Source organism: Puma concolor, chromosome A1, assembly GCF_028749965.1.
Source record: "Puma concolor isolate L17-30 chromosome A1, mPumCon1.1.hap2, whole genome shotgun sequence".
NCBI classification, from domain to species: domain Eukaryota; kingdom Metazoa; phylum Chordata; class Mammalia; order Carnivora; family Felidae; genus Puma; species Puma concolor.
This window is the reverse complement of record NC_141667.1, coordinates 222,076,115-222,092,955: the sequence shown is the minus strand read 5'-3', so window position 1 is coordinate 222,092,955 and position 16,841 is coordinate 222,076,115. Positions and strand designations below refer to the sequence as shown.

Below are 16,841 nucleotides of genomic sequence, written 5' to 3'. Positions count from 1 at the left end.
TAGAACATGCTGATTTATGGTGCCTTGCTAAAGATATGTGGTAGGGGAGGAAGCTGCCAAATGCAATGGAAGACATTTGCAATTCAGCAGAACGGCCTTAACTACAGTGCTATGTTTCCGCTGCAGGAATTTTAGACAGTGTCATTAAATGAGCAGACAAAAATCCAGACAGGCAGGATGGTTGCTTTGAGGACCCTCTATTTGTGATAGGAAAATCAAATACTCCCATTCCCAAATTGATTGTGCTTAGCTGGGGAAAGGCTGGATGAACTCTGATGGTCCGAGGGAACTCTGTGACAGGCTTTGCGCAAATGGCCCTCATTCAGGAGTGAAATCCGTGTGTGGGACCGTGGGACTCGTTTGCCTGCGCGTTCCAGATGCCTCATCTCGTTGCTTCATTTGTTCTGATGACCCCTGGGCTCAGCTGCATGCTCCCAGCCCTCTACTCCACTCCTGATTCCAGAGGTAGACATTATAACCTTCCAAAGAGAGCAAATGAAAATGAATTTTGTTTTGAAAATTTTGTGACCTCTATTGACCTAATTGAAAATGTCACAGATCTGATTTTTGTAAACTATGTGATCGTGCACACATTATGATGCCTTTTCAATGCCTGATCGTGCTAATTTGTGATCAGTGTTTTAATGTTTTTTATATTTATTTATTTTGAGACAGGGAGAGAGAGAGAGTGAGTAGGGGAGGGGTAGAGAGAGAGGGAGACAGAATCCCAAGCAGGCTCCACATCTTCAGCGTGGAGCCAGATGTGGGGATCGAACCCACAAACCGTGAGATCATGGCCTGAGCTGAAATCAAGAGTTGGTTGCTTAACGGATCGAGCCACTCAGGTGACACAATGGTCAGCGTTTTAAAATACCTGCCCTCCATGGCCACCAAAAGGCACTGTAGAGATGCAAATTCTCCATCCCACTTTGAAGTAAAGAGTGTGAAGAGTGCTTTACTGGTGTTGATGTACAGGGTTGAGTCAGGGCCTCCTAGGAACACTCAGGTACCCTGCTAAGGCCTCCCCATGTCTCTTGACCCTCAAAATCAGCAGTGAGGAGCTCTGTGGGGAGCTCAGTGTGGAGCTCTGCTTTCATTTCTTCCGTCCTTTCTCCTCTTACCCCCTAGTTATTTCCATGTCTTCTTCTCTTCTGCTTCAAGCATCAAAATGGTGGGAAGAATTTGGTTTTTGGTTGAAGGTGGAAGGAAGGCAGAGACTCCTCCCCCTTTCCAGGCTCTGTGGGTGCAGAGAGAACAGCTGGTCTCCCAGTCAAATCACAAATGTGACCAAGACCGTTGAAACACAACTATGTGGTCCTCAGTGTGCCGATTATGGATGGGCCTGGAATTTTGTGTATTTGACTCTCCTAGAACCAGATCTTTCATGTGTTATACCTGGATATTCCTGATGACCTTCCAAAGGCAGGGTCAGACTTGTAAGTTGGCACACCCCACTTCCATCTGATGCAAGCAGGGCCTTCCTATTTAAAAGGAGATGGGTTTCTCTCTAGTTAGTCTTGTTAATGACCATAATTAAGTCACAGGGATAGAATTCTAATAGAATCTGCTGATAACTCCTGAAACCTGAATTTAGCCCTGGACAACTGTGTGCTGCTCCTCCTGGGCTATCCCCATCAGGTGTCGTGTCTGAGAAGAACCATCCTGTGAATTCTGCTTACAGTTAAATTTGTGAACAAGTAAATAAAATGCATTAATATTTTGCTAACAAAAGAATGAGAAAATGATGCATGCTATACTGGATGTTGCTGGTTTAATTACTCCTGTTTTGGGAAATCTCAACTTAAGAAGTGTTTCTGCCTAGAAAAACTTTCTCACATTTTATTCTTAAAATTTCAGCCTTCTTCACAACGCAGCACAGTTGTTACTTGCTTTCACAGGAGTGATTCCTCACTTCTTTACAAGAACAGAACGCTCCTATCACTTGCCAGGCACCTCACTCTTCCTCCTAGGTTGTCTGTGTTGTTTCATTTCACCTGCTGTACCACAAATTCCCGAGGGGAAAGTTCAAGTTACATAGAACTTTGTATGTTTTGATGTCATTTAGAAATTCTGAGTGTATTTATTTAACAGAATGAATGAATGAATGAATGAATGAATGATAATAATGTATTATTTCCTAGCTATGTGATCTAGGACAATTTCCTATCTGTGCTTGTTTCCTCGTGAGTAAAATGGTGAAAACTACAACTTTATACGTCTAAGATTAAATGAGATCATGTGTATAAAATAGCACAAGGCATGGGACATTGAATTCTCAATAAATGTCAGCTGTTTGTTTTATCATCATTGACAAGGAATGCAGTTTTTCAGTGGCTTCCTGGAGGTGAGGTGGTTTCTTTGCTGACCAAGGGCTTAGTGGTAAATGAAGGACAGATATGATCACAGTATCTCATAAAAGTAAAGTAACAGCAATAAAGCTAGAGTCATTTCAACTGGTAAAATGATGCTTCAAGTTCTCTATACAATAATGGGCAGGTTTCCAGAAGGGCCCAATGTACTCTTAAGCATACGTTCACCGCATAAAAATACAACTCAGCCTCATCATAAATTTGATCTATAGCCAAGATAATCTTGTCCATTATCAAGTGAGTGCATATCGCGTTGGTCTCCCTGTGATCCAGTGTGCCTTTGGTGGTATCTTGAGTAGTCTGCTCTTTGAAAAGGACTCTACAAGGAAGGTTGAATTAATGCCTTATTTCTCTCTGCATTCATTTCCCATAGCAAGCAGAGACCTTTGCAATCTATGACCCTCAAGTCAACAATCAAGTAGGTTTGGCTAATATCTCTGGACAATGAGGTGGGGGCACTTTCTTCACTAGAGATTCTTTTTTCAAAAAGCTGTATCCAGCATGTTTTCTCTTCATGTTCTCTACCTTCCCTAATTACCCCAAAGCCATTCTGTATCACTTTTCTCTGGCATCGTGGCTTTCACTCATCTTCCCCAACCAAACTCAAACATTCACCTCCCCCAGGAAGGTTTCCTTATTCCCCAGGAAGAGTTATTTGTCCTCATTCTGGGCAACGCATATGGTTCTTACTTGGGTCACTGCCATTATCTTACCGTAGGTCAAGGTTTAAAGGTTTGTGTCTATTGGTAGACTATGAGCCACTAAAAAGTGTGGATTTGTTTATGTCTCTAACACTGTAACAGGAGGGCTTGGGGACAGTGAGAAGACCATCTCTGAAGTCTTCTTTGAGCCTCCTTGGGGCAAAGTGCCTGTTATACTTGGGACCAGAGTGCTACTCCAATGGCCATGATGGCTATGACCACGGACCCAGCCCCAACCCCTCTCCTGATTTCCCAGCACCAAGTAAGCCCACATTATTATGTGATTCCTGGAGAGGGTGTGGGAGCCCCAGTGAAGGCCAGGATAAATTTCCTATGGGGACATGGGGATGGCAGGTCAGTGCTTCAGTAGATTACATTTGATCTATGGAAACAAAGGAATCCAATAGATCATGTACCCTAGAGATGTGGATGAATGTCATTCAATACCAAATAAGTGCTCCTCATTTGTGTGGATATTCATTTACTCATCCTTTCGACAAATATTTGTTGAGCACCTGTCAAATGTAAGGACAACGGTATGTGAGTTAGAGGAGGGCCTTGCTGTCAGGAGGGTACTTTAGTCAGGGTGCCAAATAAAAAAGAATGCAACATATGGAGAAGACACTTAAAAATTGTGATGCGTATCTGGAAGAAAGGCCAGAGGCTGACTGGAGAAGAAAAGGAATGCAGGGAAGGGGATACATGTGTGTATAGATAGGTGGCAAGAAGACACAGACAAGTGGTCCATCAAGGAAGTCCTTTCAGAAGAGATGGCATTTGCTTGGAGTCCAAAAGAATAAGGCAATCGAGGCGCAAAGCAGAGGCAGAAGAGCATCGCGGGTGGAGGGACTGCATGTATAGATTGTATGGAGTGTTGGGTGACCTGTAAGAAGTATGTTGCATCAGCAGAGAGTGAGGCAGGCAGAGAGGGGGGTTGGGAGGGAGGTTGAGAGAGATGAGGGACCAGGTCATGTAGGCCTCTGTGGCTCGGGGACAGGCAAATGGAATTTTAGTCCAAAGGCAATGAGAAGCCACGGAAGGACTTGAAATGGGACAGTGACGTGACCCAGCACACAGATTCCATCACCTTCTCCTCTTTATTTTTCTACTGGGCTGTGAATGCCTCACCAGCTCCTGCGGTGTCTTATGCAGGGAGGTTCTTACCTGCACGTTCCCAGGCGATCTGGTGCTGCCTCTTCTCCCAGGGTAGAGAGGGACACGCTGGCCCTCCTGAGGTCTGACCAATCTGAGGAAGGTGGCCTCAAAGCTGCTGGTGCACTAAGAGGGAGGCCAGGGCTCTGAGAAATGCCCTTTGAAACAGACAGGTGGCCTCCCTCCTCCTCGATCATTGTTTGCCTCACACTGCTGGGTTATTGCACCACATTTCCTAGTACCCAAGTGTTGAGTCTGCTAGCTGTTGGATTTTTTTTTACTGTTTTATTTATTTTTGGGTGGGTGGGGGGAAGAGAGAGGGAGAGAGAGAGAGAGAGAGAGAGAGAATGAGCGAGCAGGGGAGGGGCAGAGAGAGAGGGAGACACAGAATCTGAAGCAGGCTCCAGGCTCCAACCTGTTAGCACAGAACCCGACGTGGGGCACGAACTCATGAACTGTGAGATTATGACCTGAGCTGACGTTGGATGCTTAACCGACTGAGCTACCCAGATGCCCCATCTGTTAGATTTTTTTAAAGTATATGAATAATTGCATGGTAAGTGCATGGGCATGGTGAAAATGGGACCCGCAGCTCCAGGGCGCGGCTGTGGCTCTGAATGAGATTCTCCATGCACAGCCCCATCCGAGGGGACCCCGGGCTGTTTTGTGTTACACATGTGGCATTGGAGGGTACAAAATCTCCAAGGGCTTGGGTTGGTCTACCCTGAGGGAAATCTTGGAAGGTGATGATGGAAATGATTTTCAGTCTGAGGCTAAGAAACAGGTCAAATACCTGAGCCCTCAGATCTTCCTTGAAAGGCTGGGATTCTAACCTGAGGAACATTAAAGAGAGCAAGTAAGTGCGTTTATGCCATTTCAGTGTTCTTCAAACATGTGGATTTAAGCCAGCTGGGTTTGAAATCCATTCAGTTGGTGTTTTTGCCAAGAGTTTTGTGGGTGTAGAGTTTAAAAATAGCTATGTACACATAGGATGTCTGTAGGGAAATATGGGCAAATTCTAGGCTGGAAAAAGGTTCCGTGAGCAAGTGCCCTCAATGTTTAGCCCTGAATGTTTGTAAAGACAAGAAACATTTTAGAGGTCAGAGTAACAAGTCTGTGTTACTCTTGGTCCAAACCAGGGTGTGTCTGGATCCAAATGTGGGTGTGGATAGAGTGACTCAGAAATACGTAATGGGGAGAACGAAGGGCCCAGAAATAATAACTGAAATTTAAACAGAGGTGAGGAGGGAGGAACAGAGAAAATTCCATACAAACAGATCAGAAAAGTCAGGGTTTTTCAGTCTGGAAGCATAAAGGCAGATGGGATTGAAAACAGAAAACAAAGTTAAAAATGGCGGAGGTTCTGTGTACATCCAGACTTGCTCAGCATGGCCTCGTGAGTCTTCCTCCTTGCCTACAATTCCTTCCTCTCCGGCCCCCCCTGCAGGACAGTTGGGTTGAATAACCATGAAGTGAACAGCCTGAGGCGGGTCAGGGGCCTCGACTTGGGAATGTGAAAATGGGGATTAATCCTGAATGGCACACCAGCGAGGCCGCTGAAGAGCTGTGACAAACGTGAATGCCTCCCTCATGTGCTCATTTGAATCTTGCTTATTCAGGTACTGCTTTGGACCAAGGACTAGTTTATAATTTGCCTGGGTAGATCAGCCTTGTACCTAAACAACAGCAAGACTACCTGTGATTTGTCCTGAGTTACGGGCGACTGAGTGCTTACACAGAATGGCACCAGAAAGTGCTCTGGCAGCAAGAACCGGTCAGACTTCCTGAGGGAGGCGCTGTTTGTTCGCACTGGCCTTGGTGGAAGGTAAGGTTTGGGTGTTGCATGGGCAGAGAGTTGGAGGAATAAGCTGAGCTTTGGCATGCGGGCGGGGAAGCTCAGGGTATATTTAGTGGAGAGTTAAGAGCCTGTTTGGCCAGAGCATAGAATAGTTAGTGCTAGTATGTACAAGGTGACGGGGGCCAGGTGGTGAGAACGTTGAGGGTGTATCTGGGGAGTGGGTACTTTTGCTTGGTTGGCAAGAAGGGGCCATGGCAGGAGGGTGTGCAAAGCACTTCTCAAAAAAAATTGGCAGGAGTGGGGAGATGTGGGGGCCGTGAAACTAGTTGGGAGTCTGTGGCCATAGACGAGGGCAGTGGTAACACGGTTTATAAAGACACTGGATAGTGGGCGTGGCTCTCAGGCAGCAACATCAGGGGTGCAGAAATACTTTTGTAAATCAAACGGATTCGGACGTGGAGCCATCATCCTGTGCGTCGTAGGGAAGTTCCACTGTAGTTACAATTGAGTGCTGCCCTCCCCCGAATGGGGACATACAGGAGTCCAGGAGGATTAATGGTAGGTGAACTGGGGAAGGGTCTCTGGTCTCTTGTGGTCTTACTGACAACCTTGTCATCCTTGCCGTTCAGCCCCAGAGGCATTCTTGAAGCCGGTTTCTGTATGGTGTAGACAAATTTCTTGAGAGGCTAAGTATCTGACCGCCCTCACTTTACAGATGAGGAAATGGGGGTCATGGAAGGTTACAGAACTTGTCCAGGGCTTCACAGCTAGTAAGGAAGGAGCCAGGATTAGAAGACCCTTGCTCTAATCACTAGTCTACAACACCTGTGTGGCTAGGTTTGGGGGGAAGGAACAGAAGGCACGTAAGACCTGGAGAGGGCAAAGAAGCAGGAATGGGGACAGACGTGATGTGAAAATTGAGAACCCTCAAATGGCTGGGTGTCTCTAGTTTTACAATCCTTATTTGTTCATTATAAAATTAATAAATGTTTATCATGGAAAATGTGTCAAGTGCAAAAAAGAAAATGAAACAGAAAAAATACCCCCCATGATGATACTATCCGGAAGCAAAAGCTGTTCTGCTTTGACATACTCCTTTGCAGTCTGTGTTTCTCTGCACTGTTTTACATGGTCAAGGGCAATCTATACACACGTGTTCAGGTTGTTTCCTAGTGGTTTGCTATTACAAATTGTACTATGACAAACAGATGCATAAGGCTTTACTTCCGTCTTGGATAATTTCTTTACCCATCCAGGGATAGAAGCCTGGAAATTGAGTTACAAGGCATGAGCATTTGTAAGGCTACTGAGATCTATTGCCACACTTGTCTCCAAAAAGGTTGCACCAATTACTGCTAAGAGCCACGTATAAACATAAATTGAGTATTAAGAACCTTTGCTAACTTGAAAAGTGAAAACGACCTCTTGCTGTGCCGGACTTGGCCACTTGATCTCGTTTGTTCCTTAGAATGACCCTATGAAGAAGGCCTCGTTTCTTAAAATATTAACCTTGCTGCCTCAGTTTGCTCCTGAGGCGAGTGCCCTATGCCCAGCTCTGATTTCCTCCACTTTATAAATGAAGAAACCAAAGGTGAGAAATGAAGGTGGTTTGTTTTTGTCTCTTTTTAAAATTTTTTTAGAGAGAGTGAGCAGGGGAGAGGAAGAGAGAGACTCTTAAGCAGGCCCCACACTCAGCCCAGAGCCCGACGCGGGGCTTGATCCCACGACCCTGAGATCATGACTTGAGCTGAAATCAAGAGTTGGACACTCAACCACCTGAGCCACCCTAGTGCCCCGAGAAATGAAGTATTTTGATTCGGGTCACACGGCCAGTATGTCTCAGTGATGACATCCAAATCTGTTTTTTTGGATGTGAATGCTGAAGAGAGAAGAAACCATGAACAGAACTGAGGACTCATATGGCGGAAGGAGCTGGTCTTGCCTGGTATGTGAGTGTGGTGCTAGTTGGGTGTGGGTCACACTGATTTGGGAACCGGATGTGTCCATGTGGGGTATGTATCAGGAAGCTGAGAGTTCCGGGCTGGCCCACAGGAAAGAGTGTGACCAGATGTGTGAGAGAGGCAGGGTTTGGCAGACCTAGGGCCCAGCTAGACCCAGAGCAGGACCGTGACCAGGCAGAATTCCTGGGGGTGGTCACATGTGGTTGGGTCACGATCCTGAGCCTGCCTCCACAGCTGCCGCCGGTTCCCTGGATCCAGCAAAGGCACAAAGGCGAAGCTGGACAGGGAATCACTCCTGGGAAGTACGGGGCAGGGCCGTGAGCTCGGACACTGACCAAAGAAGCAAAGGGGTCCCTGTGGGCCCGCACAGCCAGCTCAGGTCATAGACCCAGACTGCCACTGAGCTTTATGGCTAAGGAGAATTCCAGAGCTGCTGGCATGGGGTGATTTACTTGTATAGGGCACAGGAGGCTCATTTTGCAGGAAGTGGAACATAACTGTTGGAGTGGAAATAGGACCAGGACTCTCCTTGCTCAACAGATCAGCTTCCTCTGTTGAGCTGGGCTGCATTTCCGGTCTTTAAACCATGTCCAAGGGCAGAGGACCTGGCGGTCAATCCGTTCTACCCATTAGTGTTGTGTCCTCTCTGATGAGAGTCAGACACACGGCAGGTGATGAGGAGGGAGGCCAAGGGGACGGTAGGCAGTTCTGGTCGTGGCCGGATGGGGGGCAGGCTCACTGCTGAGGGTAGTGCAAACCTAGACAGTTGAGGGGCGGTTGGCAAGTCGGAGCAGGTGTGGACGGTTGGAGCTTGTGAGTTGCGTGGAAGTTGGCCAAGCAGCGATGAAGGTGGGGTGGACGGTGAGCCCCGCCCCCCCCCGGGGAGGCCGGGCAGTGAGGCCGGGCCAGCACGTGCAGGGGGCAGGACAGAGGGGAGCGTTGCAGGTGCCACACGGCCCACGGCGCCCGAAGGAGAGAAGAGGCGGGAAGGCACAACGGGTTGCACAGGCTTGAGGCGTTGGGGGTTGGTGAAGGGAAGCTCAGCTGGAGATCTGGGAGCAGCAGCGGCGGCACGTGGGCACAAGCACAAGGTCTGGCTTTGCCGGCAGCCGCTTGAGATGGAGGAGAGACAGAAGCCGGGAAGCTGAGGATGTGATGACGGACAGGCACTTTCCCGTGGGGGGGAATTGTCCAGAGAGACAGTGGCGAGGGGACAGCGGAACTTGTGTTGTAAAAAGCGCTGGGAAGCCAGCCCTCACCGTGCTCCCTGCACTAGGGAATGTGAGGAGCCTGGAGCCCCGGAGTCAGAACACATGCCATCCTGCGGCCCCAGTGTAGAAGGAAAGAACCTCAGCCTTCACTCAGTATGGCTGTGCTGTAGGCATCGCAGGGCTTTTATGCAGATTACACAATTTAAGTCTCCTAATTATCCCCCAAGGTAGGTATTGTTGTCCGTATCTTACAGATGGTGAAACTGAGGCCCAGGAGAGTGAAATAACTTGCCCTCAGCTCACACAGTGGGTGATGATCAGAATTGGAAGCCAGGCCTGCTTGATGCCAAAATCTGAACACGTAGGTACTTGCACCAGAGGTTAATTCCATCAGAGCGATCAGCGGGACTATAAAATCTAAACATTAATGATGGTAGTAGGGGCGGCTGGTTCTCTGAGGGAGAGATGACATCTCTTCTGTTCAGTCCCGGGTCCCGAGCACCCAGCCTGACACGTAGTGGAGCTCAGTAAATGCTTGTTGGATGAATAAGTGAATCTCTTCAGAGCAATGAAGAAAGAGGTACGGGGACCTGAATTCGTATCAATTCTCAGGAAGCTCGGGGAGGGATGCTGAGGGGATTTGTAACTTATCAGGAAAGGCTTCCAAATGCCAGGGAGAGGGGTAGAGAGTGGAGTAGACTTTGGAACCACAGAGCACAGGTGAGGATGCAGAAGGGCCTCCAGAAGATGTAGACTCTCTATGCGTGTAGGCGAAAACCATGGGTAGAAGCCTCTGCTTTCTCAGTGGGATGTTGGCCTCATCACCTGCCCTCCACGTGCCAAACTATAGATTTGGTCTCCAGAGTGGAGGAAGCCAGCCTTCAGGCTTTCTGCTCTCTCCCCATAGTGTGGCTGGAGATGTCTAGCAAGGCTCAGTCAACCCATGGTTGTGTCTGCTCCTCCAGATCTTGTAAATTCCATCCTTCAAGAAAGCTATCAACTTGGACCAAGCTAGTATCCCTTGAGAGAAAATCACTCCTGGAAATCCCTTTCTAAGTGATTTTTAGAAATCTGTGCTAAGGAAAACTTGGTTCCTATTGAGGAATACTATCAAGGCAACTTAAATTATAATGAATATAAGGCAATGTCACTAGATTTTCAAATCCTATGTGAGAACCAGGCTATTCACGTTTCCCTTTTTGCTTTGGCTTCTGGGAGAGTCATCCACAACAGTTAGGTTTTTCTTTCTTTATGGTTGGCATATTTATGGACCCTTTAGCCCTTAGCCCTGCTTTTCTACTTCTATTTGCATTGTCTTCAGTTGTGATTTCAGTTGCTGTGATACCTTGTAGAAATAAAATAAATGCAGAATAATAAGTGGAAACGAAATGCTTTCTTGTTCATCTGGGTGGAGCCGTCTTCAACGAAAAGGGTGGTTGCTGGCCCTCCTGGGCATGGCAGCCAGCAGGTGGCACCAAAGCTTTCCCACGGCCAGCTAGCTAGCGAGGTGAGTTGGCCTGAAGGATTTCGTTCATCAGGCCCTTTCTTGGACTGTGCCACACAATGTGGAGTTGCTCCTGTTCCACAATGCTCTGGGTTTTGTTCTAGAGATTGGGCAAGGCTGACCTCAGATGCTCTTCTGGCTGGCTTCTTCCAGATGCTCAACTTCTAAGACCAGTGTTTCAAATAATGGGGTGGTTGCAGCAATCTCCAACTGGACTAGGCCAGTTGGGGCCTGTGCCTCATCTATCTAAGCATTTCTTCTATACCATCTTAGGCAGCTGGAAGTGGGACCCTCATCACAGATGGAGAGTTTCAGAAAGCATGTCATAGGGACCCAGAGAAGGGGCCTTTTCAGTCTCACCAAATAACTCTGGAGACTTCTGTCTGAAATGGATATGTTGATCCTAATTTTGGGCACATAATTGGACAATAGTTATCACATCTCTAGAAAAATTATTAAAAAAAGACCAAAGTGTGCCAGCATTACCATTGATATTTCTTCCGTTATTCTCTCAAATTATGTGATGTAAAGACATTTTGTATCTAGACTTCTATGCCCAGGATTAGAAAACAGCCTTCAGTAAAAGTTGGAAGAGTTTAATTATATAAAAATCTTTAAATTCAGGTTCCTGACCCCTCCTGAATCCATTTTTATAATGTAAAGTCAATTTCTCATGTTATTTTTCTCAAGCCTCTACTGTATCTGATCAATTATATTTCCAAGGAATTAAAGAGAAACAGAACCCTATAAATCATAAGAGGCATTTGTGTTGAGACCAGAAACACGGAGAGATGCGGTGGGCAGGGAGGGGGAAAGAGGACTATTCAGCTCTCTCCACTGCTCTCCTGAAATCCAGATTTGAGATCATTGACCACAATGGCTCCTTGATAGCATTCTGGGGGTTTGGGAGGGAGGAGCTCTTCGCGATTACTTTTATTTGTCCTTAAGAATCTCTTCCAGGAATTCTGAATGTACTTAGGTGTTTCTTACCTGATGAATTGGAGAATTCATTCATCTACACAGACTCCAGCAGGGGGAAAGAAAGACTCCTGTATTTCTCCTGATGTACATGGTTTTCCCAATAAAAGTAAACATTTGGTCTTACTTGGAACGTACTTCACAGCACGGTCCCACTGACTTCCATGTGACCGTTCCCCTGTTCTTGGGTCACAGGGCTCAAAGAACACCCAGGACTATATTCCATCTTGTACACACGTCAGCCCTCCGATCACAAAATTATCTTTGGTAGCTCACCAACCCACCCCCCATGGGTGACCCAAGATGATTTCTGTAGGGGCTGGCAGGTCAGTTAGGAACTACCTAAGAAGCATTTGATCTTTCTAGCCCATACTGGGTGGTATTTAGAGTAGACCATGGTGGGACCATAAGCAGTAATTTGAGGAGTCTTTTTGGAAAAGAGACAAGACATGGGTTGTCCTAGACCAGGACATGTGGCACCATGCCCCACCCCCTGTGCAACGCTGGGGGGAGATAGAAGGTCAACAAGAGATTGGGTTCCATTAAATGACAAAAAACTAGGGCTAAAATCTAGATTTCCTACACCACGGAGCCTAATCCAGGAGGGAAATAATTTGAGACTGCCTCGTGTGTTTCAATTGAACAAATTTATTGAGCACTTACAGTATGTCAGCATCTATCACAACAAAAGTAATGCGGCTCCCCCAGTGGGTGTCAGGAGACTTCCTGGATGAGGAAAATGCTGGTGCACAGCCAGAAGTTGAAGCTGGGGCTTTGTCAATATCTCTCTGTGACATTCTTCTGCACAGGGTGTATGGCCACTTCTGACCACAGCCTGGGAGGGAAGGGGGGGGGGGATGCATGAATGTGTGTGGTGGGCTTCCCTCAGTGCTCCCCTTGTGTTACAGGGGCATCTTGCATTTCCTGCTTTTAAATGGAATCACTGACATCCTTTGGGGTCGCTGAACTGGGTACACTGGACTGTGCTGAGGGTGGGTCACAAAGAAGGGATCGGACCAGACAGCATCAGGGTTGGGCTCCGAAGCAATCCTGGGGGTGCATGCAAGTATAATAAGGGTACTGGTAGGGGGGAAGCCAGGAGGAGCCAAACTTGGCAGTTGGTCCACTTGTTTATGTCTGATGGACCTTTGCTACTCATGAGCTTGCCTCCTATTCCTCAGAGGCTGCATCGACACCTCGGAGTTTTCTCTTCCCTAACGTTAACATGTTGTTTTTCATCCTCAGCTGCCGTGAGTCACATTTCCGGAGGGGAGGTACACAGCTAGTGGCTTTCTAGGAACCATCTCAGCAGAAAGAAGTCCCTCACTGCTCTGAGCCCTGTGGTTCTGTAGTCACTGGCATGACGTGAGGACCCCACAGCAGCAGAGGGCTGCAGACTGAGAAGCTTTACTGTGGACTGTGCCCGAGATCGTAAATCATCCTCAGTCCAGCACGAGGCTTAGGCCGGTTCTTGTGAAGAAAGCTTTACTGGAACTCAGCCACGCCCATTCACGTACACATCTTCCATGGCTGCTTTCGCACTGTGATGACAGAGTTGAGTAGTTGCAACAGAAACCCAATGGCTGGCAAAACCTAACATGTTCCTTACCTAGCCCTTTCTAGAAAAAAGTTTGCTCTCTCCTGGCCCAGAATTATAAGAGATCGTGCTTTTATTTACATAAAATGGAGCATATTATGATTTGGGAGGCCGGGAATATCCAGGATGTTTGGGACAGGATCTGAGCTTCTCGTTACAGGGAAGGCAAAGGCTTAACGGCAGCTTGGAGGACAGTGTCGACGAGGATTCTGAGGCGGTGTCTGGACTGGTCTGGGCACTTCAAGAGAGGTGAGAGCTGGGCCACGAGTCATGTAGGCGAGGAGCACCAGATGAGGAAATGAGCAAGGCAAATAAATCCATGCCCTTCTTTCCCAAAGGTGAAAGCACTTGGCACTGCTGAGTTTGGAACTGTAAACATACCCTCACTGGAGTGAGAAAGGTGACACTGAACTACCATTCAAGCTTGACAGAGGCAGACAACAGGCAGAAAAGGCTAAGGTTGGGCTAGAGCTCCTGCTTCAGTTAAGGCTTCTATGTACTCATGGGAGGCTAGCAATGAAACAGTGTTCGTCCAGGGTGGCATTTCCTATAAAGCTTCCCATTTGGAGAAGACGGGGGCATTTATTAATCTGTGCAATCGCAACGCCGCTTAAAAAAATGTTACAAATTATTTAAGGACGAAAAGATCAGGGTGTGTGACAATGCACGTTTATTGGAGAAAGTGGTATAAAATGTGGCTCCTGTCATTTATATAGAGACGTATATACGTAGCCCTTGGACTGTGGGTTTTAAAGTTGAAGAATCTTAACACTACCTACTCCAATGAGCAATTCTTCAGTGATCCAAATAAATCCGGGTAGTGGAGTGGTCCTCCGCAGACTCTCCTTGTTGCGGTGAAGGTGTCATTGAAAGGTGGATGCCAGTCTGGTTTTGGGAACTCAAATCACAGAGTCTGTCACTCAGGATAAAACCTTCTAAAATATATTAGCTACCTTCGCATAAATCCAGATTTCCCAATGTTGCACGGCATCCAAGTGAGACGCTACCATAGTCTGATATATGTTTACTGTTTTATCAAGCTGAGGTTTTTCACTATTAAGCACTCCCTGGAAATTCTCAGGGCCACTGGTCCCTGGTAATGCAAATACGTACGCAGAATCCAGTAAGCTGTACGTTACGTTATTGTGCACTAATCTCTCCTACAGGTCACTTAGTATCTTTCCCACATTCAACGTTTTGGCTTTAATTGTTTTTCCTTCACAGCATGAAAAATTGCCAAATCAGCTCCGGCTGACTAGGTTTTCTTTTCATTTCAAATAATTATAGGAAGCATTTAAATTGTATTAAGTGCACTAGACCGTATCTCAAAGGGAACGGAGGATTCAAAAAATTTTTACAACAGAAGCTTGAGAATTTATTTGCATAAAAACGCTGGTATTTTTCCACCGAGTGTCTAGAAACCTGCCCCCTCTCAGGTAAGCATGGGCCGTGCGGCCAACGTGTGATGAGCCGGATCCCAGACAGACGGGGGAGCGGGGCTGAGAACGCGGGCGGGGTTCGGGGCCCAGCGGGGCCAGCAGGACCCGAGCCAGTGTGTCTGAAAAACAAGGGCAGTGGGTGTTCAGATGTAGAATTCCTCCATGGCATTGTCCACAGGTCCGGGCAACGCTGGCGGCGGTGGGGCATCCCCGCGGGTCTGCTCGGCGCTGGGAGCAGCACAGGGAGGCTCCAGCGCGGACTCTGTGAGCGAGGAGGGGCCGGAAGCAGTGGGAGCAGCAGCAGCTGTCGCGGAGGAGCTGGCGGGCCCTTTGGTGAAGAAAGGGAGGGAAGCCCAGGAGGTGTCTGTGGTCACCCCGCCCCCAGCGGGCAGTGGTCCGTCTCTGGAACCCCTGGGCTTGGACCAGTGGCCGCTGCATCTTGCAGAGGGGAGGGCTGCTTCCCCGGTGCCGCAGAACCTACTGGGTGCGGAATACGCAGAGACCACAGAGAGGTCCGAGGAGGACAGGCGGAGGCCTGTGTCCACGTCCGTCTCCTGGGCCCCCTCCAAGTCATCGATGGAGAGGAGGCAGCCATGCCTCCACTCCGATGCCCTGTGCCCCGCGTCACCTGTGTTTGAGAACCACTGTGGTAGGGCCGAGGAGCCCGGGGAGGGGTCTCCCGTGGGCAAACAAAACAAGGACTTGCTTCTCTGGAAAGACCAGGGGAGGCTGGGAGGGCCGCTGGCTCGTTGGGGCCCAGGAGGCAGGCCCACGGGGTCGGACCCCAGGTGTGACCCTTCCGGCAGGGGCTGCTGGCTGCCGCCAGGTGTGCTGCTCGGGGCCGGGGCCGCGGTGCTCGGCGGAGGCGCGGGATGAGGTCTCTGCTCGGACGGGGGCTGAGTTCTGCCGGGTTTCGGAAACTTCCTGTGCACCCTTTGCGCCTGTAGGGGGAAGAGGGCGCATCAGGTTAGCGGTGGGCGGGACTGTCACGAGACACACTTCCTGGTCACTGGAAACTTCCAGCAGGGTCAAGGCCATCAAACAAGACCAGGAATTTCCTTCTCCGAACTCTAACGCGAAGACAGCGGCGGCAGAGCTCGGGGGAGTGTGGCTCACACTTCTCAGCCTGAGGAGCCCTCTCTGAACCTGGGAGGAGATGCAGGCCCTCGCCTTGCAGGGAGTAACTGCTCGCTCAGTGGATTAGCCACAAGAATGAGGGTTGGGCTGCACACGGAGGAGGGAGATAAGAATTACCAGTAAGTGCAAACAGGATGCTGGGAGGGTGTGTTTCTCTCCAACCAGAGCACCACTATTTTCATGTAACTCATGGGAAGATGAGGGCGATCAGGGTGGGGTAGCACAGGGCATCTCGGCTCAGAAAACACGGGACTTGATTCCAGTACATGTGTGATTGCCAGGACATATCCTAGGGGTGGCCCGTGGCTCAGGGCAGTATATCTGTGACGAGTAAGGGGCTATCAGGAAATTAGCATTTATTTACTTGCCGTCTGGGGCCACTGATCCTCTACAGACCTTGCCTTCCAGGACCTGGACAGGAAGGGGGGCTGCTGACTACTGCCTGACACCTTGGATGCCCCACAGACCTTGGATAAGCCATCTCTCTGCCTTTAACACCTCACCCTGTTGTGCTATTCCCCCACCCTCCCTGTGGCGCACCAGGAACCTGCTTCCGTTGCACAGAACTGGGGACTTCTCTTTCCACTGCACATTCCCACTTGGGTCTGCTTCTCTGAGATTCTCTGCCTGGCCTAGCTCAGTGCCCAAGCTTACGGGCCAACCTTACTATGCAAAGTTTCCATGAAATAATGGTTTTGGGAATAGCAGGTCTGGCTCTATTAAGTACAGGATCATCTGATTTATGAATCCTTGAGATAAGGATTAGGAGGATGGTTTACTATCAGAGATATTTCCTGGCACCCACCAGGCTATGAGACACCGGCCCTTTCCTACACAACAAGCACCCTTACCTCCCTATTAAATGGGAACTGCGTCTTCCCACAGCCACTTGGGAAATACAGTTGAATGTAATATACATTTATCGTGCATCTGTTACAGGCAAAGGAGGAAGGACTGCGATGAGACTCAGTCTTTGACCACATGAAACTTACAT

The 16,841-nt window shown here is 48.4% G+C and overlaps 1 protein-coding gene across 1 annotated transcript in view; it reads right to left on the bottom strand.

Moving 5' to 3' along the window:
• Positions 1-12,302: 12,302 nt before the first annotated feature.
• Positions 12,303-16,841, bottom strand: part of FAM124A (family with sequence similarity 124 member A) — a 100,973-nt gene continuing 96,434 nt past the window's right edge. The window contains exon 4 of the mRNA XM_086712667.1: positions 12,303-15,651. Coding sequence (XP_086568793.1) covers positions 14,854-15,651 — 798 coding nt within the window. The 3' untranslated portion in view covers positions 12,303-14,853. The remainder of the gene's footprint in view (positions 15,652-16,841) is intronic.